At 50.5% G+C, this 22,991-nt stretch overlaps 8 protein-coding genes across 8 annotated transcripts; 4 read left to right on the top strand and 4 right to left on the bottom strand.

The window, feature by feature from the left end:
• Positions 1 to 269: 269 nt before the first annotated feature.
• On the bottom strand, positions 270 to 861 carry P152DRAFT_456792 (conidiation-specific protein 10). Its single transcript, XM_033679086.1, has 3 exons — positions 793 to 861; positions 655 to 742; positions 270 to 592 (listed from the first exon to the last, which is right to left on the bottom strand). The coding sequence occupies exons 1-3, from the start codon at positions 828 to 830 to the stop codon at positions 494 to 496; spliced, it is 225 nt and encodes a 74-aa protein (XP_033536157.1). The 5' UTR covers positions 831 to 861; the 3' UTR covers positions 270 to 493.
• Positions 862 to 3,246: 2,385 nt separating this feature from the next.
• Positions 3,247 to 4,033, top strand: P152DRAFT_456787 (uncharacterized protein). The gene has a single exon (XM_033679085.1). The coding sequence runs from the start codon at positions 3,651 to 3,653 to the stop codon at positions 3,933 to 3,935; it is 285 nt and encodes a 94-aa protein (XP_033536156.1). The 5' UTR covers positions 3,247 to 3,650; the 3' UTR covers positions 3,936 to 4,033.
• A 2,384-nt stretch (positions 4,034 to 6,417) lies between these two features.
• On the bottom strand, positions 6,418 to 7,891 carry P152DRAFT_447870 (uncharacterized protein; the record flags this gene model as incomplete). Its single annotated transcript, XM_033678014.1, has 3 exons — positions 6,418 to 7,016; positions 7,111 to 7,475; positions 7,524 to 7,891. 3 exons carry the CDS (start codon positions 7,889 to 7,891, stop codon positions 6,418 to 6,420), a joined length of 1,332 nt encoding a protein of 443 aa, XP_033536155.1.
• Positions 7,892 to 10,254: 2,363 nt separating this feature from the next.
• P152DRAFT_472274 (E3 ubiquitin-protein ligase hula) lies at positions 10,255 to 13,142 on the top strand (the record flags this gene model as incomplete). Its single annotated transcript, XM_033681144.1, has 9 exons — positions 10,255 to 10,288; positions 10,344 to 10,382; positions 10,442 to 10,547; positions 10,599 to 10,732; positions 10,789 to 12,007; positions 12,055 to 12,348; positions 12,401 to 12,538; positions 12,587 to 12,812; positions 12,873 to 13,142. The coding sequence occupies 9 exons, from the start codon at positions 10,255 to 10,257 to the stop codon at positions 13,140 to 13,142; spliced, it is 2,460 nt and encodes an 819-aa protein (XP_033536154.1).
• A 619-nt stretch (positions 13,143 to 13,761) lies between these two features.
• P152DRAFT_472273 (glutaredoxin) lies at positions 13,762 to 14,360 on the bottom strand (the record flags this gene model as incomplete). Its single annotated transcript, XM_033681143.1, has 3 exons — positions 13,762 to 13,925; positions 13,980 to 14,277; positions 14,334 to 14,360. 3 exons carry the CDS (start codon positions 14,358 to 14,360, stop codon positions 13,762 to 13,764), a joined length of 489 nt encoding a protein of 162 aa, XP_033536153.1.
• Positions 14,361 to 16,790: 2,430 nt separating this feature from the next.
• P152DRAFT_393334 (uncharacterized protein) lies at positions 16,791 to 18,440 on the top strand (the record flags this gene model as incomplete). The annotated part of the gene is made up of 5 exons (XM_033676191.1): positions 16,791 to 17,195; positions 17,257 to 17,406; positions 17,457 to 17,460; positions 17,514 to 18,064; positions 18,117 to 18,440. The coding sequence occupies 5 exons, from the start codon at positions 16,791 to 16,793 to the stop codon at positions 18,438 to 18,440; spliced, it is 1,434 nt and encodes a 477-aa protein (XP_033536152.1).
• Positions 18,441 to 18,482: 42 nt separating this feature from the next.
• P152DRAFT_456775 (4-hydroxybenzoate polyprenyl transferase) lies at positions 18,483 to 20,072 on the bottom strand. Its single transcript, XM_033679084.1, has one exon. It carries the CDS (start codon positions 19,864 to 19,866, stop codon positions 18,547 to 18,549), a length of 1,320 nt encoding a protein of 439 aa, XP_033536151.1. The 5' UTR covers positions 19,867 to 20,072; the 3' UTR covers positions 18,483 to 18,546.
• Positions 20,073 to 20,631: 559 nt separating this feature from the next.
• P152DRAFT_392760 (protein serine/threonine phosphatase 2C) lies at positions 20,632 to 22,345 on the top strand (the record flags this gene model as incomplete). Its single annotated transcript, XM_033676163.1, has 3 exons — positions 20,632 to 21,101; positions 21,152 to 22,177; positions 22,237 to 22,345. 3 exons carry the CDS (start codon positions 20,632 to 20,634, stop codon positions 22,343 to 22,345), a joined length of 1,605 nt encoding a protein of 534 aa, XP_033536150.1.
• Positions 22,346 to 22,991: the final 646 nt, after the last annotated feature.

Genomic DNA, 22,991 nt, shown 5'->3' with positions numbered 1-22,991 from the left:
CTCTCATACAAACGATCTCGACTCAGGCCGAAAATCAATGACAGGATCCTCAGGCTATTTGGTCGAGGACCATACCAATTAGGTATAGCGCGGTTTGTTGCCTCAGGCACTACCACAATGGCCTGAGCTTGCTGAGGTAACTAGAGGATGGTTGATATCCAACAAAAAACAGGGGTTTGACCGGATTACTCTGACCCCACACAGTACTAGTCAATGAATAAGGAACTGGCTGGACCCTTCGAAAGCGAGGAAAATCTACTGGGCATGCTCGGAGTTTTCTCACAGGACACTGCGAGTGCAAGATTATACCATAATGAATCGACCATCTACCTGCAACACCGGTGACAACGTCCAAGCCTGTTGCTAGGTTCAACGATTACGGTGTTGATTTTAAGTTATAGCCGTCTCAAGTGTTTCAAAGTTTAACTGTATAACCGGTCACGTATCTTTTTCCCTTTTGTTTTGAAGGTATCGCGATTCGTCGCCTAATTATTTACTTGGAACCTCCCTTGGCGCCAGCCTCTTTAGCTCTCTCACTGCCCTTCTCAAACGATCCGGAGGATGCTTGACCGCCCTTGGAGGCAATGTCGCGCTAGAGGAATTGTGTTTAGCATCTACTGACCCTGCTATAGATCATAGACGGAGAACACCAACCTGCTTGTCGGGATCCATGCTTGCGAATCCGCCAGAGTGGCTTGCCTGGCCACCTGCAGAGGCAATGTCCTGAACCTCCTCCTGAGGCCTGTGAAAACATTAGTGGAAGTCAGTTAACGATTCGATAAAAATACCCACCTATTGGCGAAATTTCCTGGATTCCGGTTGCTAGTCATCGTGTCGTGCTTTGGTCTGGTTTAACAGAGGTTCGCAAATACGTATTTTGGGGTTAAGAAACAGTACTCTCCTCGGCATAGCCGCTCTTTTATGTCTTGTGCGAGCCGCGATGATGTATCGTCGTCCAAACCATGACAACATAATGACGATGAAACCAGGTCAATTGCTGCTAGATATACGTCACCGCTATCATTTGATAAGCACAACGTTCTCATTTCGGGAGGCCATGATACTGTCCTCCGTACCCGCCTCCGGGGTGGACGAAATTGAATACCCCAACCCCACCCACCAACCACCCAAAACCTGGCCCCGGTCGGATACCATACCAAACCTCTAGAACCACCAAACCGGCCACGCGGTTGACAAAAAAAGCGAGACTCACAACAGGAACCCCTATTCCCACCAAAATCCTCGACTTTGGAGGCTCATAACTCAACCAATAATTATTTTAAATTACTTTAAGCTAAAATACAAGTTCAGAGTATCGAGTTAATAATATTCTACTTTTCTAGAATCTTAATTGTATATAGGTCCTGAGATATTGTCTTGCGCCGCCTAAGGTAGGCTGTTTCTACATCAATTTCTTGAAGCTAAAAGGTAGGCAAGAAATAACTAACAGATAACGTTTATTTAAATTTAAAATCTTTATAAAATAGCTTTTTGGGTTAGTTTAAATGATGTGATTTAATTTTATAAAATATTATTTACTCTTCGTAGAGATATAAGCCTCCAAAGTTAAGGATTTTGGTGGGAATCGGGGTTCCTGTTGTGAGTCTCGCTTTTTTTGTCAACCGGGGGCCGGCCCAACACCACTATTTCCTATCAGTATGGAACGCCCTCATACTCCTGATAGGCAAATAAAGCGCCGGGAGTACGATACAGTCAAAAAACCCCGGTTTTTTCAAGCGTACGACGACTGACCGAAAGGCAAAACGTTCAAAGATGTTTGCGAAGAGGCCAAGCTCTCCCAAAACACGGCGAAATCATGGCTCAAGATACACTAAGTAGACAAATGTCTGCACACACCCCCGAAAATCACCAAATCTAATCGCTATACACCGTATCTTGAGATACGCTGCAAAACACATACAAATGCAAATTCAGTCTACTTTTTTGATTTCTTAATTGGGAAATATCTAATATTTCATATGCCACCCTTTTCCCTTGATTACCGCCCGTAGACGTCGCGGAATTGAGTCGATCAGCTCTCGGGTCGTCTCCTGAGGGATCGCCCACCACGCCTCCTTTAACGCCGCATTCATGGCCTCCCGTGCCTCCTCCGAGGCGCCCATCGTCTTCAATTCGGGGTGCAGCTCTAGGACCTTTGATTTCAACAGATGCCATATATGCTCGATGGGGTTGATGTCTGGGGAATTGGCCGGCCAATCGATGACCCAAATGCCGTGCGTCTCCAGCCATTCTTGGGTGATTTTAGCCGTATGGATCCTTGCGTTATCCTGGATAACAATATCCCCGGGTTCGTACGTAGGGAGAAGTCCCTCCTCTAACGTAGCGATGTAGGATTTCGCGGAATAGCCCTGTCTTGCGGAGGTTTCGTCGCGGTCCATGATCACCAGGCCTGACCTCCCATCACGCGAGATTGAGCCCCATATCATCTGTGAAATGGCCTTGCCAGAGGTCTTAGGCTCTACCATTTGCGGATCATATGCCTCGTGGTACAGTCGCCATACCCATACCTGCTTACCGCCCGCCCCCTTCTCATACGAGCACTCGTCCATGGAGTGGGTCGGGGAGAAGTCGAATTCAAGGAATTCGTGGGCAAATTGGAGGCGGTCTTTTGCGTGGTGGGGCTTCAGGTAAGGCCTCTTCTTCGCTCGCCATTTCGTAAGGTGATATTTCTTAAGGGTTCGGTAGATAGTCTTCCTAGAAATGCGGAGGTACAAAATACCTGCGAGGAGCTCTCCATACTCCATTTTAGGAAATCGACGCGCGATTTGAACGATATGCCGTTCGTCAGGGCGTGATAGCTTATGGGGACACCCTTCACGGGGTAAAGATACAGTGGTTTGATGTTCTTCCCACCTCTCTAGAGTCCCATGCACCGCGCTTCTAGAGACGCGAAAGTTCCGCGCGATTTCAGTCTTTGGTTTCCCATCTTCAGCAGCCTGAACAATCCAACTCTTTAAGCGGCCGATAACTCCTTATTAGGCCCTCGATTACCACTTATTTTTGTGCCAAAAGACCTCATTTTGGTAAAGTTATTGATTGTCAAAGTAAGGGGTGGGTGTAGAGATATTCAGGTGAGAATGGGGTCTGTGCGCAGACTTTTGGCTTAGTTGCCTTAGTACAGGAACACGAAGTCCGCAGTAATCCTTCTATAGACTGAATTGGAATGGTTTGGTAGACCTTCGTGCTTCTGAACTCTGAAGTGACTTTGCCTCTCTGTCAGCAGATTGTCTATCTGTGACGTCATGCATCGTCGGCGCTCTCGTTTCTGTTCAGGCAGAATTTGCGCGCCGTTACCATAAAACATCATGCGAACAAATTCAAATCTCATTCAGTATTCCATGTAAAACCATTGGTATATTTCCAGGGACCGCATGAAAGCTGGATGTCAACGCCAATTTCGTTCGCTCAGTAGCACATGATCAAACTTCTTCCCTTTCTATTCATGATAGATGCCGAAAAACCCGGAAATCAGGGATATATCATTAAGATGTCATATAATGCAAACTCTGAAAGCCTTAACTACCCGAGCCTCTCCGTTCCAATGGTCCATAAGAAACCACCCGATCCTTCGCGTTACAATCATCTCTCTTCCATACTGCTGCACGCCTGTTTAGAGCCTAAACAACGAAATGCTGCCCAACGATCCAAGACGCATAGGACTCCGTGGAGGAGCCTCGACGAGTACGCCCGCGCATTCGCCCCAGGAAAGCGACGAGGAAAAAAGCGTCAACAGAAAGGATGCCAAACCTCAGAAGGATGCGATCCGTAGCCCTAGAGGGAATCGAAACGCAAGTGAGAACAGGGGCGGTGCAGTTCCTGGCGCAGATGGTGGAGTGTCGGATCCTCTGGGTTTGAAAAGTCGTCTTGAATATGGTACGAGCACCTTGCGCCCCAAGTCCCGACAACAGCACTGACGGTTTAAAAAACTGCGCCAATTCGGAACAGTGTGCTTCGACGAAACGAGAGTACGTTAATTGTGTCCGCAACGGGAGCGGAGATGCCAGCTGTGTCGACACATGTAAGCGTCAACCGGTCCGCGCACTTCGGAATAAAAGCTGATATGATTCTGTAACCAGTCAAAAGTTTAGCACGATGCACAAGCAATTGTGCTGCTGAGAAATTCTCGAAGCAGTCCTCATAGCCTCGACCGCGAAAGATGAAGCTATCGTCGGAGCCGTGTGCTTTGACTCCGGGAGGAATTTGAATAGGTTCGAGAAGTCATGGAGCACCTGCAAAATTGACAAACATGCTCAGAAATGGACTTGCTTCTCTCCTAAAACCGTGGACCAGTCTGATAATCGATTTGAAATGAGGCAGAATGTTCCTGTGGTTTGGGCAAAACCCAAGTCGTGGCATCGCTTCCAGAATTCTGATGGATGGACCGGGGGGGATGGCAGTAGCAATGACGACTTTCTTGCATATTAATGGTCCCCTAGATTGACGTCATGTCATTGAGCAATCCTGTCGCCTAGCGACTTCCCGCACCATGTGCTTCCTCGTTAATGCCCCTGGCATCGGTCTTGGTCTCGAACTAGAACATGATGCCAACCATTGTTCCAGGAATCTGCCCAAACCGGTTCCTGAATTTGGAATCAGAGATTCGGTATTCTGAAAGTGTGGTCCGTCCGCGTCCGCGCTTCTCAATGGATCTATCATCTAATATGCAGGCTCCCGCAGATCCGCTCATGCTGGACAACCCTCAGCATTCCTCCTAGGCGGTACAAAGTCTTGTGCAAATCAATATCTGTCGTCTTCTGTGTCTTGCGAGTTGACTAACCCGTTCTGACACCCTGTACCGCAATGCTGTGAAGAAGACCCACAATATCTATTGCCGTTTAGCCGCATTCACTATTCACTGGTCAGCGGAATTCTGCCTCAAGGGGTGGTCGGGTTTACCCTTCCTTTGAGCAGCATGGTCCTGTATTGAAACGGACATCACACAGCTTTCCACCGAACTGTGGGCCGCATTTATTTTCAGAAGTCTCCGGAGGCCGTGGGTAGTAGTCTGGTTCACAGTTAGATATCTGATTTATGCCTCTAAAAAGCTGGTGATGCGTGAAATTGTAGTTACCCCCTGACTGACAACCACCTTCAGTGGGACAAGCAGGACATTTCTTCTTGATACTGCAGATATACTCGTCGCTCCCACAATACCCATCCTCTGAACAACAACTACCCATCCATTATGGCTTTCTGCGTTAGAACCTCTCAATATCAGACGCAGTGCCAAACTTACGGGTCGCAGGTGATACCATTCGCTTGTTTCCCACATCTTGGACGGTTCGGACTCATTGTAAATTCCTCCTCCAGAGGATTTCCATGCTTGTCATAAGTGACGGTGTATTTATCGCACGGTTTAAGATCTACGGGCCCTTGGTTGCAGACTTTGGCGGTATAGCAGCTACCTTGGGGCGGTTGGGAGATGCAGTACGGCTTCGAAAACGAAGAAGCACCTGTCGGAGGAGTAAGATTTGGGGTCTCTGGAGGTCGTGGTCCTGCAAGAAGGATTTCCGGAGCGTCCTTGGGAGCCGAGGCTCCTAGAGTTGAGGCTGCAAAACGCAGGCCCAGAAGAATGATTCTCGCTTTCATGATGGTTAGGATGGTGGATGTGCAATTGCAAGCGCCAGGATGTTCAGACACCAGTATTGGATGTCGGCGGTTGATGTATCCGCGAGGAAAGCACTCCCGCTCCACAGTCGCTCGAGTATCTCACACCGACGCTCTCTCAACAGAACAGAGTATCAAGTGGCGTAACCGTACATGACACCAACATAATTGGACATTTCTCGTTCATGCATATCTTTCTGAAGCTCAGGTTGCCTGCGTCTGAGCTCATTTTCGGAGATCGGTGTGATACAAATCAGTACACCCATGAGACAACGCAAGTAGGAACATGGAGTCTGGAATGATACGGAAAGGTGGAGCGACAAGAGACTGGAGTGATGCCAAGACACATCTGGAGGTTGAAACAAAGCTCCAGATGTGTCTTGGCAGTCAAGGACTTTCCGAACAGTGTTTTCATTGGCAGTTTCGCTACAAGAAAATGTTGTGAACCCATGCCGTATGGTTCTTGAAGTGCATATCAGTGCTCAAAGCCTCTTCGCAGAGCGGGTGAGGGCATTCCGGCTCTTTCGACCAGTCGTGGTGGCGTAAATGCTTCTCAACGTGATCCTTTAGAGCATCCTTTCGAGCAAATGCGAAGGTTCTAGACTGTGGCCCTAGGCTCTGATTGCCGAGACAGAACAGGCATTGGGTGCCCAGACACACCAAAGGGAAGAGGTCGGGGTCAAAATCTTTCTCATCCTCCTCCGGTATTCTTCCACAGATTTATCTCGCAACGAGAGATGACGACGGGGCGCATGGCGGGGCAAATGCCGACCGCATAAGCTGATTAGGTTATCCATCGCTGCAATGCGCTACCCCGTAAATCTCTTCCTCAGATACTTGCCGAACATCTCGATTCTGGAAGAGGAGCGCTGCCAGCCTCTCCTGTTCCTCGAATTGGAATATAGGTTTCGGTTCGACATATTCACGAGCGATGCCGCGTCGCTGTTCATCGATATACCTAGTCCCGGCGGTCCGGAAATACTGTTGCCGGGCTTCTTCCTCGAGCGCCCGTTTTACCTTAATCCTCTCGCTGCGTAAATGGCTTCGCTCGCGCCGGTACGTATCGTAGAGCTCCGTGCCCGTTCCGTTCTTGATCTTCCCAAAAGTTTCAATGAGGTCTTTCCGAAACCGGAGGCACGTCTTTTCGATTTCTTGGATACTAGGGTCGCTGTCAACCGCAGAATCCTCGACGTTGATGGAATCGGCCGCAGAGAGATCCCGGGTCAAGCTCATATGCCCAGCCAGTTTGATCAGCGCGTCGCTGGAAGGCACTTCGAGGAACGTGGATACCGAATCGAGCTGGACAACGCTATTACGATAATAGCGCTCAAAGAGACTTGCACGAGCATGGCCCATCATAAAGCTCCGCATATCTGAACCAGCTACGCCTAGAAATGATGTTAGCGAGGAAGGCCTCAAAAACGTTATGAAGCACGCAGATGTAAGAAGATTGCCAGCGTAGGAGTAAGAGTGTGCCCTTACAATCAATCGCTTCACCAGCGCCTCTACGATAGCTGTATAGCCCGAGAGGATCTGCAAAACCAGCAGATTTACCTAGTCGCGCGTTCTGGTAATAGAGATTCATGTACTGAACCGATCTATTCGGTGATATGGTCGCCTGCCCGCCGCGAAAAACAGATCGCCGGAAAATCGGAATGTCCTGCATTGACTCTTTCCAATGTAGCTGCACACTTTGCAGGTGAGGTGGGACCGAAAATGTATACAAGTCCTTTGGCTGCTTGATCCAGTCACTGTCGAAGGCGTCATCTGCGAAGGCGAGCCCGAAAACTTGCAGAATGGCGCAAAAAGCAAGATTATCGTCTCGCTCACAAAACACCACCTTGATCCTTAATGACCTTAGCCGACGTGAACTCAAGAGGATATGGAATACTTACGGCAGGCCCTTGTCTCTTTTGCCCTTGAGAAGCCGAAGCCGGACTCTCATAAGAAAGACTTGTTGAGAGGGGAGGTTTGGATCTCTAACCTTGAATATCTCAATATCGTTGTACTTAAGGCATTCGTTTGTGTTGTAGTAGCCGCCCCCTTCGACGAGCGTCGACGGCCTTGCAGAGGTGCCTATCATGAAGAGAATAATCAAACTGTGCTGAACTCGCTCCCGCTCGTGTGCGTAGTATTCGTTCGATAGCGCGTAATGGTGGTATAGGAGCAGGTACCCATCGTCTACGTTCATGACAGGCTTCTCTTTCATCCCCTCACTCAAACTGTACTCGCTTTTTAAGGACGGTGCCGATGAACTAACCATACCTTAGCGATGCTGTTAGAGACGGTCTCTAGACGGAACCACAGCCTTACGTCTTTCATATCCGAAGCGATGACAAGGTCTAGGCTTTGGTATATCTTCCGAGCGTACATCATCCGCCAGTAACGCATCAGCACATAGAAGGAATTCAGCTTCGTCATAGCATGATTTTCCAGATACCAGTGCATGAATCGCCGGATCTCGGCTACGCTCATGTTTCGCAGGCGGTCAAGAGCATCCGGGTTAAGGACTCGGAGCGAACAGTATCTGATCAAAGAGGGATAGACAGCCAGTCATGGATAGACTTGGGAAATCCTAGCGAATACACACTTTGTCCACTTCTTCCACACATAGTCAACTCCTCTCTCGGTTGCGGCTGTGATAGGGCGCAATGCTGGGGTTAGATCGTCGGCATAGAGCGATTCATAGTACGCAGAGTCTCATGGCGTATCTTTTTTGCCGCGGGGGCGCGACTTGTTTCCTCTTCCCATTACGATGGTCTCGGAGTTCGATGTAGAGAGCGGTCGCCTAAGAGAGCGAAGTGCAATTCAGCCAAAGGCAGCCGGTTAACGGAGATGCGTCTGGAGGAGTGAAAGAGCGACGGCCCAAGTATGGAAGAGAAGAGAAGACAAGCGGGCACGACGGAACGATCCATCAAGCGACGGGCCTGGACATTGGTTGTTATTATATACGAAAGCAGAGGAAGGCTCTGCAGCGGAGCCATATCGCTTGACACCAACCATGCTTCCGAAATTAGCATGGAGGCATTGAAGTTGCGAAGGTCAAAAAACTGAAAACAGGAAGTCCAAAATCGGCCCCCCACCAAGTTTGGGCTGGTTGGATGGACCAAAGTAGGGATCCGACTTTGGTGAGCGTGTGCAGGGCTTGGCACAATGCCAGGGAGTTTTGGGCAATGCTGGTAACGAAACGAGGGCGTTTCACCTAGGTGGAAAAACCGCAGAAAACGGCGTCAGAAACCTCCGTTTTTGGAGGTCTTTTCTGTAGCACTCAACGTTACTCTGTAGGGCATCCATTAACTCGCGGCCGGATACGAAAACGATACGTACGTACTGCGTTCGGAACAGTCCCTTTCCAGCGGTTTCCAGAAGTCCCAACAGACAAGAATGGCATGGATCTCTCACCACGAGAAATCCGGCATCGGATGGTCTCCAATTCACTTCTCACCTCTCGGTTCTCACTTCAATGGATTTATTAAAAATAGTTGTTCTGTGGACGTGGAAATTTCATCGTCCACAAATGGAGGTCTACGGTCGATCAAAGTGCCTGCTTACTGCTTACATCTCGCCATCCAGCAGCTGGATTATTAGAGGCGCCTGGATACTCGAGAAGCAAAACTCGGCTTTCATTGGTCTGGTCGTTAGGCACACTGCTATTGATCTTCGTATCTTAGTAAGTGCTACTGTATTTAAGTTAACTGGGAGTCTGGGACATAAGTAGGTACGGAGTAGAGATAAGTACTTGCCCAAGTAAATAAACTCTTTTTCCACCAATATCTGATTCTGTTCTGATAACCTTCTTCATTTTCCCATTGGATAACTTCTACCACAAAATCCAAGTGACATGCGACAACTGATGTCTCCTGCGATTAGGACATCTCGAGTCCCAGTTTCGGTGGTTCTTAGAAGTAGAGAGTGTGAGGGACGGGGAACTTGAAGTCTTACACCGATCCTCTGAACCGCCGAACTGGAACTGGACCTGAACAGTACCAACTTTCCATCCTTTTCTCTCTCACCAAAGCGTCATCTGCAAACTCGAGGAAAAGTTCGAATCCTCGTCAGGAGTCGTCCCCTACCGACCTGACCATATCAGGCACTGCCTTAATTAATTCGTCACGGCCTTCCACGAACCTATAATACGACATACAGCCCCGAATACATCAATAGCACCTGGACGGGCAGCTGCACAGCCCACTTTGCACCGTCAAACTCACCCACGTCGCCACTAGGCGCTTGTTCCTTAGCACAGTTAGCACTTCCTCACGACGCGCACTAGCCAACTTACCTACCTCATTCTCAAGCCAAGCCCCAAGTCCCAAGTCCCAACTGAGTTCCCTGGCTGACTGGCGGCTTGTTCTCTCCTTCAGTCGCTCCGATCGACCCTTGGCCTCGTGCGTCCTCCACAGCTCGCTCCACCTCCAACGACACCCTCACACTGGAATACCAGAACGGGAACGTGGTCGTGCTGAGTTGCACTTTCTCCTTCCATCATCGGCCTCTCGCATCTTGAGGCTTTCCTTCCACATATCGTTGCCGGGGTCCTCCGAGATTGTGGGAATCTCTCCTCATCGCTATCTTCATCTGGACCTCCGCTAATCGACTCGGATTCCATCCGACCCAACGGTCGTCATGGCGGCTCAGCAAGCCAACCTACGTTTAACGAGTAAGTTCGCCCAGCGTGCCTCCCGTTGTCTAATCGAGCTGACATCTATCACTAGTCGTCGCAGCAGATAGTCTTTACAAGCGAGATGTGTTCCGTACGTGTTTCGCTGCCTTGTCCATGCTGAGTGAACCCCGCCATTGACCCTCGATGCAGGATTCCCCGATCCTTTCGCTGTGGCGACGATCAACGGCGAGCAGACCAAAACAACGACGGTCATCAAGAAGACGCTGAATCCATATTGGAATGAGAGCTTTGATCTGTATGGTTCTATCATATCGCCAACGCGAATATCCGACTGACGCTAGAACAGTTCCGTCACCGAAGATAGCGTCCTTGCAGTCCAGATATTTGACCAGAAGAAGTTCAAGAAGAAGGATCAGGGTTTCCTTGGTGTGGTGAATGTTCGCATAGGAAATGTCATCGACCTCGACGCCGGTGGAGACGGTATGTTCTACGGGAATTCGAGCAACTAGTGACTAGATCCACTAACCTGTCCCCAGAAATGCTTACTCGCGACCTCAAGAAGTCAAATGACAATTTGGTCGTTCACGGAAAGCTCATTCTTAACATGTCCACGAACCTTAGCCAGCCTATAAATCCCAACCAAAACGCCTCCAGACCCTCCCTCCAAGGGAACCTTTCGGCCAGCTCGTCCGTGAACGGCGTCAACGGCCAACCTCCACCGACCCCGATTGCCGCCCCGCCATCACAATCCTTGCATCCCGACGTGTATCCTGGCAGCAGACCAGCTCCCGCGAGTCCAGCACCGACCCGACCAAGCCCTCAGCTACCAGTCCCGCCCACTGCGCCGCCCCAGATCCAGCATAGTATGGCTCCTGCTCCCACCGCGAGTATGGCCGCAACCCGGCACTCGGGCTATAGTGCATTCGAAGATGCGCAAGGGCGATTACCGGCCGGCTGGGAACGCCGTGAGGACAACCTTGGGAGAACCTACTATGTCGACCACAACACTCGACAGACCACTTGGGTCCGCCCTCAGGCGGGTGTCAGCGAACGCGACCAGCGCAATGCATTTGAAGCTCAAACACAGGCCGAACGGACTCGGCATCAAAATCGAATGCTCCCTGAAGATCGCACCGGAGCCAATTCTCCGGCGTTGTCCGAAGGAAATTCTCCACAAGCGTCGAATGCTAACGCCGTGTCGATGATGGCTACGGGTGCTACAACAGCTGGGTCAGGGGAATTGCCTGCAGCCTGGGAGCAGCGTCACACCCCAGAGGGCCGGGCATATTTCGTCGACCACAACACACGAACCACGACGTGGGTCGATCCCCGTCGGCAACAGTACATTCGCATGTACGGCGGCAGTAGCGCGAACAACAGTACCATCCAACAGCAACCCGTTTCGCAGCTCGGTCCGCTTCCGAGCGGATGGGAGATGCGCCTCACCAACACCGCCCGCGTCTACTTCGTCGATCACAATACCAAGACCACCACGTGGGATGACCCGAGATTGCCGTCGTCCCTCGACCAGAATGTGCCGCAGTACAAGCGCGACTTCAGGAGAAAGTTGATCTATTTCCGATCGCAACCCGCCCTTCGAATTCTGTCGGGTCAGTGCCATGTCAAAATCCGGCGAACTCATATCTTCGAGGATTCGTATCATGAAATCATGCGCCAGACCCCAGCAGATTTGAAGAAGAGGCTAATGATCAAGTTCGATGGCGAAGATGGCCTGGACTACGGTGGTTTGTCAAGGTATGATACCCGGCTACTTCTCCACGCACGCACTAACAATTGTATAGAGAATTCTTCTTCCTCCTGTCCCATGAGATGTTCAACCCCTTTTATTGCTTGTTTGAGTATTCCGCCCACGACAACTATACCCTTCAAATCAACCCGCACTCGGGCATTAACCCTGAGCATTTGAATTATTTCAAATTCATCGGCCGCGTCGTTGGCTTAGCGATCTTCCACCGACGATTTTTGGACGCGTTTTTCATCGGCGCTTTCTATAAGATGATTCTTCGAAAGAAGGTGTCTCTGCCGGACATGGAGGGCGTCGACGCAGATATTCATCGAACGCTGACATGGATGCTGTAAGTGGATCCGGATCCCCCGGATCAATACCCCATCGCTGACTCAATACAGGGAGAATGACATCACGGATGCTATCGATGAGACTTTCACCACCATCGATGACAAATTCGGCGAGCAGATCACCGTGGAGCTGAAGCCGGGTGGTGACGACGTTGAAGTGACCAATGACAATAAGAAGGAATACGTCGAGTAGGTACAAATTTCTTCAATGGCCAAATTTATGCTAACGAGGTGTAGGCTCATCACCGAATGGCGAATTCAGAAACGTGTTCAGGAACAGTTCCAGGCTTTTCTGACCGGATTTAATGAGCTCATTCCCTCGGATCTAGTCAATGTGTTCGACGAACGAGAATTGGAGCTTCTCATCGGTGGTATCGCTGACATTGACGTCGATGACTGGAAGAAACACACCGATTACCGAGGCTACACGGAGAACGATGAGGTGATCGTCAGCTTCTGGAAGGTAACTAGCGATCCCTATCTCCAAATCGTGGTCGTTCAGATTCGCTGACCGCATCAACAGTGCATTCGCTCGTGGGATGCGGAACAAAAATCCCGTCTCCTTCAATTCGCTACCGGGACGTCACGTATCCCCGTGAACGGTTTTAAGGACCTCCAAGGCTCCGACGGCCCGCGCCGTTTCACTATCGAAAAGGCCGGGGAGCCGGGCCAGCTACCCAAGAGCCACACGTGCTTCAACCGGCTGGATCTGCCGCCGTACAAGACGGGCGAGGCACTGAATCAAAAACTCACCATCGCCGTGGAGGAAACGGTGGGGTTCGGACAGGAGTGAAGTGGACGTGAACAGAAAGGCTCCTTGGTAGTTTGGAAGTGTCCTATGAGTCAGTTCTCCTTGCGGAATCTCGGAAAGGTTCCGATGAATTGCGCTATGAGTACCCGCTGCTGTCGTCCCCTCATTGCGACGGTGTCGTGGTGAGATCGTGTGGGTTCGGATTCTTAATTGACGGTGTGAACGAATGCATCAGTATTCTTCGCCGCGGTTCTGTCGCGGCACAGTGAAGACGACGCACTTTGACCTGGTTTGGCGAGCAATGGTTTTCATTGGTGCAAAAGGCAAGCGATACGCGAATGTTGGTAGACTGTAGCACATTGGGGACAACTATTGTTCAGGATTACGTGCTTCTATTAGGACTTCGAATCGTTCTTTCTCGATCTGATATCCCCAGACCTGACTTGAGCCTTATGAACCGAAGTTATGCCACTGCGTGTTGAACCCATCGTTCCAATCCATTTAGAAGAATATATTCCTAAGATGTCATTCGGCAGATTGGATGGTGGCCTGTTTGAGAAATTGAAGCCCGCGTAGCATACAGATCCGTCGTATACAACACATGTTGTACAGAAGTAGAACCATCGACTCCACTGGGCGTACGGCCCATACGGAGACCAGGCTACTTGCTCTCCTCTTCTGCAGGGACGAGGACTTTCTTCTCCTCCAGAAGCTGCGCCAATGATCCGTCCTGATGCATGGACATGACGATATCAGCACCGCCCACGAATTCCTTCTCCAAATAAAGCTGCGGGATCGTCGGCCAGTTCGTGTACTCCTTGATACCTAAGCACCGTTAGCACTCCATCGGACCAAACGCATGGCGCACTCCTTCCGTACCTTGCCGCAGCTCTTCGTCCTCCAAGACGTTGAACGCCGTAAACTTCGCAGGGTCCACGCCCTGGAGGCCCAGGATCTGGATCGAGGCGCGCGAGTAGCCGCATTGCGGGGCTTCCGGCGTCCCTTTCATGAACAAGACGACCGGCGAGGTCGCCACAGCTTGGTTGATGGCTTGTTTCGTGGAGTCGGAGAGGAGGCGGGCCTGAAGGGGTGCGAGGCGGGAAAAGGAAGGAGTCCATGTCGGTCGGGAGAGTTGGGATGTGAGGAGACGGGTTGGGCGGGCGGTTTGCCGCAGGGCCTGTGATGCATGGTTACTTTCTGTAGGTTCAGTGCTGCAAAAGGAATAGTGCATACGGATGAGAATATTGATATAGCAGACATGGCGACGTTATGGTGGAATATCAGTGGAATTAGAAATACAAAATAATTGATTTGATGCGGTCATTCAATCGATGCATCCTGGATCACCACAGCACGTGATCTCTCCTAGGCGTCTGTTCTGTCTTGTTCACTCATGTTAACTTGCCAATTCTCCATTTTCAAAACTTGTATACATCTCTTTACATTGTGTCATTGTCACATAGTTGTAGCTCTTGAGGCTAACAAATGATGTAGTTTCTTAGCTTTCTGTCGCTTCAGGTTTCAGTGGCGTGCAATTCTAGTCCTTCGGTCATCTCATCCGGCCTTTACTCAATGCAATCCACTTCCCAGTCATAGATTTGAAAGCTTTGTCAATTTAAAGAAGAGCTTCGGATGATCTCTAAGTCTGAACAATGTGGACTATTTCGACCTCCAATTTCGTTTTCTTGACGCACACTGTTTTGACTGCTTTGACTGTTTTACTGGTAAAAGTCTCCTCAACCACTCGGAATTGTCCATCACGCAACTCAGGCAGCCCTAGGAAGTACCACTAGATTCTGGAGCTACTTTAAATTCTTCTGCGTGGAGGGTGGAAAGGATTTCATGTCTGCGCCAGTTATACCTGCACAAGATGCGAATATTCAGTCTGCCTGCTGTGGAGGCTCCGCATATACCTGATCGGAGTTCCTTTATGATGAATTGCAGGCTTTCTTACGGTTTCGCTACGACCAAACCGCCTGAAAAGGGGGAACGAGACTGATGTTTCGCCTGCTATGGTTGAAACAATCCCTGTAACGTCTATACACAGCAATTCTTATGCCCAAAGGGCCAACGGTCTCATTAGACCTGGTCTTCAGGATGAGGTTGGTCGTTTAGGTGATGAACACAGGAGGGTACCTCAGTGAAAACCACTATGACTTGTGGTCCCTGGGGGAGGAGTAGGATTCTTTACAGAACATTCTGCAACGGAGCTGCCAGGAGCCGAACTTAGTGCCTAGTATGGGGATGAGTCAACCTACAGCAACAATCTGCAAGCTATTGGGCCATCGGGTTTTCTTAGGAGATTTGGCTAGATCTAGAAAGTCGAGAACCCCATCGTTATTTGGACGGAGGTCAGTTGTCCGCCTACTTTGATCAATCGGATCGGGTGTCAGAGGCGACAGTCGAGAAGGTCCATGGGCTGTCTCCAACACTTCTCGGTCAGCTAAATAGCTAGGAAGTTACTGTAGTGAATATAAGACCCTGTTCTTCTGATTCTACCTATGCATGCTATTCTCCGATGGTCTGTTCTATATTATTACGGCATCGATGCTTTTTCGAGCAGGAAAATCAGTGGCAAATATCAGCGGCAACGATCATTGGGACGCATTTAAAATATCCGTATGTAGAATAGGAGGGCAGGATCGAATAGAAACATAACCGTCTGGAAGCAACTGACTCTTGTGGAGCACTGATTCTCTGATTATTCAATTCACTGTGCCTGAGGGGAGAAAGGTGAAATCGTGGTTGGACTAATATGATTGGATAATAAAATACTCTAGCAGTTTAGTACTAAATGATATAGGTAACAAGCCAATATGACTAGCTGAAAAGCCATTTGATGCAACACTAAGTTTCTTACTAAGACATACCTACACCCTCTCCCCAAAAATATGATGCGTAAATGTATTGCAAAAAACCACACTGAAATCAGAGGTTCAGGTCTATGGTTGTCTGGCGGCCTGGCCGTGTGATGGAGTCACGTGCTATTATTGCATCAACCCGCCCAATGTCACCAAATCCCGGCTGCCGCAGTAAAAACAGAACCCCAACCCCGCTCAGCCATCAGGCTCCTGTTGGCTTTCCCGTCCCGTACCGTTCGGGGGTTCGGCAAACGACATGGCTGCAGTTCCACTCGTAGCGGCGGAATAGTTTCGTCCCAACCATACTGGATGGATTCCATCCCCCCCATCAACTAGAAAACTAACCTAAAGAACCGATGCAGCTCACTCCTCCCACATATCCAGTGTTATTTCCCCGCTCTCATTGGCCCGGTTGAGGCGGGGACTGGCTAACCTCGACTCGCAAATGGAAGCCGATTGCGGGCGGACTCCGCCAGTACCATGACTGAGGACTCTAGTACTTACGAATGCAACTAATGCTTACTCGATACCTCTACCCTTCAACTGGACTGAGTCTTCTTCTGTTCTTCGTCTACATCTGTCATACGCCAAATTTTGAATTCTGATGCCGTCGGTCTTTATATTGAGGTAGACTGTTAGTCTTCAAGTCTGGTTTCCTCAAAGTCGTCTTATATCGCTATTCCTTCTTGGTATCGAGTCTTCACTTCGTCTGCGGCGAGATATAGAAGTAGACTCGGCGTTTGGTTGTCGACTCTAATGAAACACAATGACTATATTTCCGCCACCTGGGACGGAACCTGAAAACAATGAGAAGGGAGGTCCAGAAATCATGGGCAACGGGATTCAACGAGTGAAGTCCCCATTCTTTCGACATTCTTCAGTCGACCCCTCCACAAAGATCCTGCCGAAATCCACTGAGGATGGGAACACATTCCTAAACATTCCTTTAACAGGCCTTCCCCGCTCTCAATCACCAGATACGATATCGAACCTTTCATTCGACGAATCTCAGCCGAACCATGGTGCGTGGACTGAAACTCCGGAGGCTAACGGTACACGTTCTGCCTCTTCAGGATACAGCAAGTCCATTCGAGACAAATTGAAAGCATCCTGGGTGAGAAACAAGGGGTTGGGGCTGGTGTTACTGGCGCAAATATTTGGTACCTTGATGAATGTCACGACACGACTCTTAGAAATTGAGGGGAATAATGGTAAAGGGTTCCATCCATTCCAGGTGCGTAATAGATATGGAGGTTCCTGATCGATACCCAGCTCTGACGATAGCCGGTTAACAGATTCTCTTCGCACGGATGAGTATTACCGTAGTAATCGCATCAATATACATGTACTGGGTTAGGACCCCACATTTCCCATTTGGAGCCAAAGAAGTTCGAGGCCTTCTTATTGCTCGAGGTATTGGAGGGTTCTTTGGAGTCTTTGGAATGGTATGCCATGCCCTCACCATCCATGACGTGTTTGCTAACCAAGGAAATAGTACTGTATGTAAACGTTGAGCGTACGATCACCTTCTCCGGCCCTAATCCTGAAGCAGATTCCCTCCGTTACCTACCTCTCGCCGAAGCTACGGTCATTACTTTCCTAGCCCCAAGCATAGCATGCTGGGCATGTAGCATCTTCATAAACGAGCCATTTACTCGATTGGAACAGATTGCGGCAGGAGTCTCGTTCATCGGGGTCGTCCTCATTGCTCGGCCAACGTCGTTCTTCTTCCCCTCGCACAACACAGCGGAAATCCCTGCCGCAGGGAACGGAGACGTCTCTCCAATAACCACAAACGGGACAGCAGCCATGCCCTCCAGTGGGCACGAAGCAGGAAACTATGAAGATGTCACTCCCGCTCAACGGGCGAGCGCTGTGGGGATGTCACTCCTTGGTGTCTTGGGTGCAGCTTGTGCATATACCACGATCCGGTGGATTGGAAAGCGGGCGCACCCACTTATCAGCGTCAACTACTTCGCTACCTGGTGCACGTTTGTCAGCATCGTGATGATGATGGCTCTTCCAGATGTCGGTTTTCTTCTTCCCAGTAGTCTGAGGGATTGGTCCTATCTGATCTTTCTCGGGACCTGTGGGTTTATCATGGTTCGTCTTACATTTGGAATTCTTTCCCACTTGCACTAACGTGTTCAATCAGCAATTCCTCCTCGCTGCCGGGCTGCAGTACGAAAAGTCCTCGCGTGCGACCAATATGACATACACGCAGATGCTCTTCGCACTGACCTTCGACAAGCTCATATTTGGTACTACGCCTGGAGTTCTGTCTCTTATAGGGTCAAGTTTGATCCTTGGATCGGCGATTTTCGTGGCAGTTAAAAAAGACTTGAGTGTTAAGAAAGAGTCTGAGAGGACAGCCGGAAATACAGATGAAGAAGGAGGACGTCTCTTGGACGATATGGACGTACAAATGGAACCTAGAGCACCGGTTCAAGAGGTGCAGTTGCGCACCCTTCGGGTCTGATTTAGCATGTGCACACGATGTTGGGTTTATGATTGTGATGAAAAAATGCATATGAATGGCGGAAATGGATGAAATATACTCAATGTTATACATTTATAGACACAGTTCAAAACGATGTTTCTCGCTTCTGATTCTCATGCGCCTCAGCATTGAATCTCACCAAGTACTCTCCAAGCAGCCCCGTTGTAACCGCACCTCCAGTGAACCAGCAACCCCATTTGAACCACCACCAGCAGTCCGCAACGCTGTCCAATTTGACTTTGATGATTTGAATGCCCATCGTCGCTGCTGCACCTCCACAGGTTCCAAGATAATAGATGGGACCGGCGCCAACGGCCCAACCAGCGGCACCCAATAGCCCGACCTGCACAGCGGCAAGGCCAGTCAGCACCCCCTTGGTCTCCTTCTCGTGGCGAAGCGCGATGCTCTTGATTCCCGCCTTTTTGTCATCTTTGATATCCATATGTGCGTAGATCATGTCGTACCCCACGGTCCACGCCACGCAACTCGCATACAATGCAGCGGCGGCATGGAGGGCACTTGGATTCGACAGCAAGTCGACCCCCAGCGCCGGGAACCCCATGATTCCACCCCAGGAGAATGCGAGGCCCAGGACGACCTGAGGATAGTGCGTGATCCGCTTGGCGAGCGGATACGTCCCCACGAGCAGCAGGCTGGGGATGCCGTACCATAAGCATTCCGTGGGGAATTGCACCAGGACGCCTAATCCCGCAAGGCATTGCGCCCCGAAGAAGGCCACACCTTGAAACGGGGTGATGGCACGGCGAGCAATCGGTCGGAGCCTCGTACGGGCGACATGTGGGTCTAGATTCCGATCCCAGAGGTCATTGATGGTACAACCCGCGCCACGCATGATGAGAGCGCCGGTAGCGAAAAGCGCCGTCGTTGCTAGGACGGTGGAGGGGGGTGTGATGGGGGTGGCGAGGGGAGCGGCAAGGAGGGTGCTGAAGAGGCATGGAAAGAATAGATAGTAGGTCCCCGTGGGCTTGTCCAGGCGGATGAGCTCGGCGTAGGGAATGAGGGATGGGGGTAGGACCGAAAGAAGACCATTGGTCGGTGGTTGATAGGGTGGAAGGGAGGAACCGTGTGCAGGAGCAGCCGTGGACTGGTGTCGAGGGGAGAGCGCCGTGCATCGGATTTGGTAGGATTGGAGAGCCAGAGGCCGCGCCGGCGGGAGAACAATCTTGCATTTCGAGGAGTGTAGAAGGTTCTCGGTTGAAAATGCAAACCTCTGCCCCTCTATATACCAGCGAATTTGGTGTGCTGAAAAGGGAACAAGCTTCCCTGCAATGAAAGAAAGTCTTGATTGCCTTGGAGCGGGATTCCGGGCTCCACTGAACGACGCAGCTCTTGATATACCTTTATAACCCCCAACCAAATGATATTTAAATGAATAAGCCGCCATAGCGCAGTTTCTTGCTGTCACAACTGAGGATACTCGATGAGCGAGTCCTGGGTGAACTGTACGCATCCGCTATGATATCGGAACCGACCCTTGCCTGACACTTTCGCAGCGCATATCAATCAGATTACCGCGGATCCATTGGCTCCCACTGCTCCCACTGCTCAACGTCGAGGATTCAATAGCATCAAGCTGCACGCGAATCTGTGCAGATTAGATATGTGACCAACTACATGCAGGTGAACAATTGGAGAAAGAGGATCCCAAAATATCTGACTAAACCACATCGGGCTAAGCTCAGCAGCCATCCTTGCACTCGTCCTCTTCCTCTCTACAACAACTCGACAACTCTTACGTGCCTGTCGTGCTTGCAGTGCTTGTGTATTTGAGACTTGAATCAAATACTACCGGTACGTACTACTTATTACTTATTATAGGTGCTGTGAAGTACGATAGCGACTGCTGACAATTAAAACAGCGGAGATCCACCGCAGCGCCGCAAACCTCTACCGTCCTAAATCCTCGGTACTGGTTACCATTGTATCAATCGGACGGTTCCTCGACCGCCCTCGTCAAACTAACTACACATCCCATTCACACATTCCAATGCGGCGAGCGACCAGCCAAGTGCTTCGTTTTGCTCGACGTCCGACCCTGCGAAAGACCGTCTCCATTCGATCCCCCGTCGTATCTCCAAGCTATGTTAATGGGTTGCGCTCGCTCTCATTTCGTCGAGAGCGAGCCGCGTTCCCCGCTTTGACCTCGTCGATGCATATGCGCAATCTCTCCGTTGCTTTGCTTTCAGGCTTCGTTGCTTCTGGCGCTTATTACGCGTTTCGAGGAAAGACCGGACTGGCAGAGTCCGCTTCAGGTGACGCATCGATACACACGACCTCGCAGGCAGAAGCGACGAGGAAAGCCTTGTTTATCGAGCACGGACAGTTATATTCCGGGCAACTGGTTGGAGACGGCCCTTTGTCTAAAGATACGGACGACGCAGGGCGGAAGGTTTTAGAGATGATGACCCCCGAGCAAGCAACGCAGAGGCTGCGAAAGAACGAACAGTCCTGGCTTGTGGGCAGAGGCAAGGGCGTGGTGCGATATGACGTGGTTCAAATACCGAGCAACGATCCCATCGAAGACGACCATGCAGAGAAGATTGTGGAGGTGCCATCGAAGGACACTGACCCCATGGGTGGCAGTGATTGGATGTTTTGGGGTGTATTCGACGGTCACAGGTATGCACTGCAAGCTTCCTCTTTGTTTCATATGGCTAATCTTTGACTAGCGGTTGGACCACTTCAGCCAAGCTCCGTGAGACGCTCATCTCGTACGTAGCCCGGGAGCTGAACGACACATATACATCACCTCAAAAGTCCGGTCCCGCTCAGTATCCAGCCCTACCGACCCCCGAGGCGATCGATGCGGCGATTAAGAAAGGCTTTCTTCGTCTCGACAATGAGATCGTCCATAAATCAGTGAGTAAAGTGCTAGAGGCCAAGTCGAAACGCGCCGCTGCGGAACTCCTCGCTCCCGCCCTTTCGGGGTCTTGCGCGCTACTTTCGTTCTATGATAGCCAGAGCAAGCTTTTACGCGTTGCATGCACTGGCGACTCACGCGCCATCATAGGGCGCCGTGGTTCGAATGGGAAGTGGACTGCAACGCCTCTATCGGTGGATCAAACCGGCGGTACGCCCGAGGAGGCTGCGCGACTGCGGCGAGAGCATCCAGGGGAACCCCACGTTGTATCTGCAGGCCGAGTCTTAGGCGGACTGGAGCCGAGCCGAGCTTTCGGCGATGCTTCCTACAAGTGGAGTCTGGAGACCCAAAAAAAGATGAAGCAAAATTACTTTGGTAGGGCGGGGAACAAGCTGCTCAAGACGCCACCATACGTGACGGCCGAGCCAGTCGTCACCACCACGAAAGTCGAGCCTGGGAAAGGCGATTTTGTGGTCATGGCGACTGACGGGCTATGGGAAATGCTCACGAACGAGGAAGTGGTCGGACTCGTCGGGCAGTGGCTCGAGGCCCAAGCAGACGCGAAAAATGGGAAGAGTCAATCCTGGTTGCGTAGTTGGTTTGGAGCGCAAGGAACGCTTCCGGTGGAGGTGCCCAAATCTGATGGTGACGGAAGTGGCCAGCGTGCTCCAATCAGACAGGAGCAGTGGGGTGTCACGGCATCGTGGGGAGAACGCTTCATTGTCCAGGATAAAAACGCGGCGACGCACCTAGTCAGGAACGCGCTAGGAGGTAAAGATCAAGACACGCTTTGCGCACTGCTCACCCTGCCGAGTCCGTTCTCGCGGAGATACAGGTATGATCCCATGTGGATGAGATATTTGCGTGTGAAATAACTGACGTGACTGGGTTTAGGGACGATCTCACCGTGGAGGTAATTTTCTTCGGGGAAGATGACAAGCCAGGCAATGTCACATTGAACCAAGAGGCGACGAACGTGACCAATCCGAAGGCGAAGTTATAAAGCGGATATTCTACGATTAGGCGACAGTAGGATCGGGCAATATGAACAGAGCGTGAGGGGCCAATTTCAGTGATGCACGGGGGCCTCAGTTAGTCCCCAGGCCGTAGTGCGTTTCAGCAATTCAGTCATATCAGACGCGCCTTTCACGTTTGCAAGTCGAAAAGAGGAGATTTCTTGTAAAAAGGAATCAGAGAGGAGTCAATGCAAAGGTAGTTTCATTCACGTGCTCAACTTCCACTGTCCTTATGATGTGACACTGCTGGGGACAGGTGGTGGTGGATGACTGACAGATTCAGTGGGTGAATGAGTGGGAGGGAGTCAGGGAGGGCTAACCCCGAAACGGATCGTGTTATTGATGACATGCTGAAGCACGGGGCATCTCCAGGTATTACGGGACCTAGCTGAGTTCCTAGCACGTTATTAGCTGTATTCAGGTATTATGATTATTATTGTTCTACCACCTTATTACTCCCTTTCCGTGGTCGGGTTCCATCAAAACCGCGCAAACCTCAATCCGCGTTTACGTCCGTCAGTCTCATCTCCTCCGGATTCTCTCGCCGCCTGCCTCCATATAATTCACCCACGCGCGCAACCGCCATTGTTCAGTTGCTGGCTATTGTGAACTATTTCAATAACTTCATTAACT

Source organism: Eremomyces bilateralis (genome assembly GCF_010015585.1).
Source record: "Eremomyces bilateralis CBS 781.70 unplaced genomic scaffold P152scaffold_5, whole genome shotgun sequence".
In the NCBI taxonomy this organism is placed as follows: Eukaryota; Fungi; Ascomycota; class Dothideomycetes; order Eremomycetales; family Eremomycetaceae; genus Eremomyces; species Eremomyces bilateralis.
This window is presented reverse-complemented; position numbering and strand designations above follow the sequence as displayed.

Excerpts from the sequence above, each read along its gene's own strand:
- P152DRAFT_456792 (XM_033679086.1), bottom strand. The coding sequence starts at position 830 with ATGACTAGCAACCGGAATCCAGGAAATTTCGCCAATAG. Across the intron at positions 743-792 it reads CCAGGAAATTTCGCCAATAG|GCCTCAGGAGGAGGTTCAGG; the intron begins GTGGGTATTTTT and ends ATGTTTTCACAG. Across the intron at positions 593-654 it reads GCATGGATCCCGACAAGCAG|CGCGACATTGCCTCCAAGGG; the intron begins GTTGGTGTTCTC and ends CAATTCCTCTAG.
- P152DRAFT_456787 (XM_033679085.1), top strand. The coding sequence starts at position 3,651 with ATGCTGCCCAACGATCCAAGACGCATAGGACTCCGTGGAGGAGCCTCG.
- P152DRAFT_456775 (XM_033679084.1), bottom strand. The coding sequence starts at position 19,866 with ATGGCGGCTTATTCATTTAAATATCATTTGGTTGGGGGTTATAAAGGT.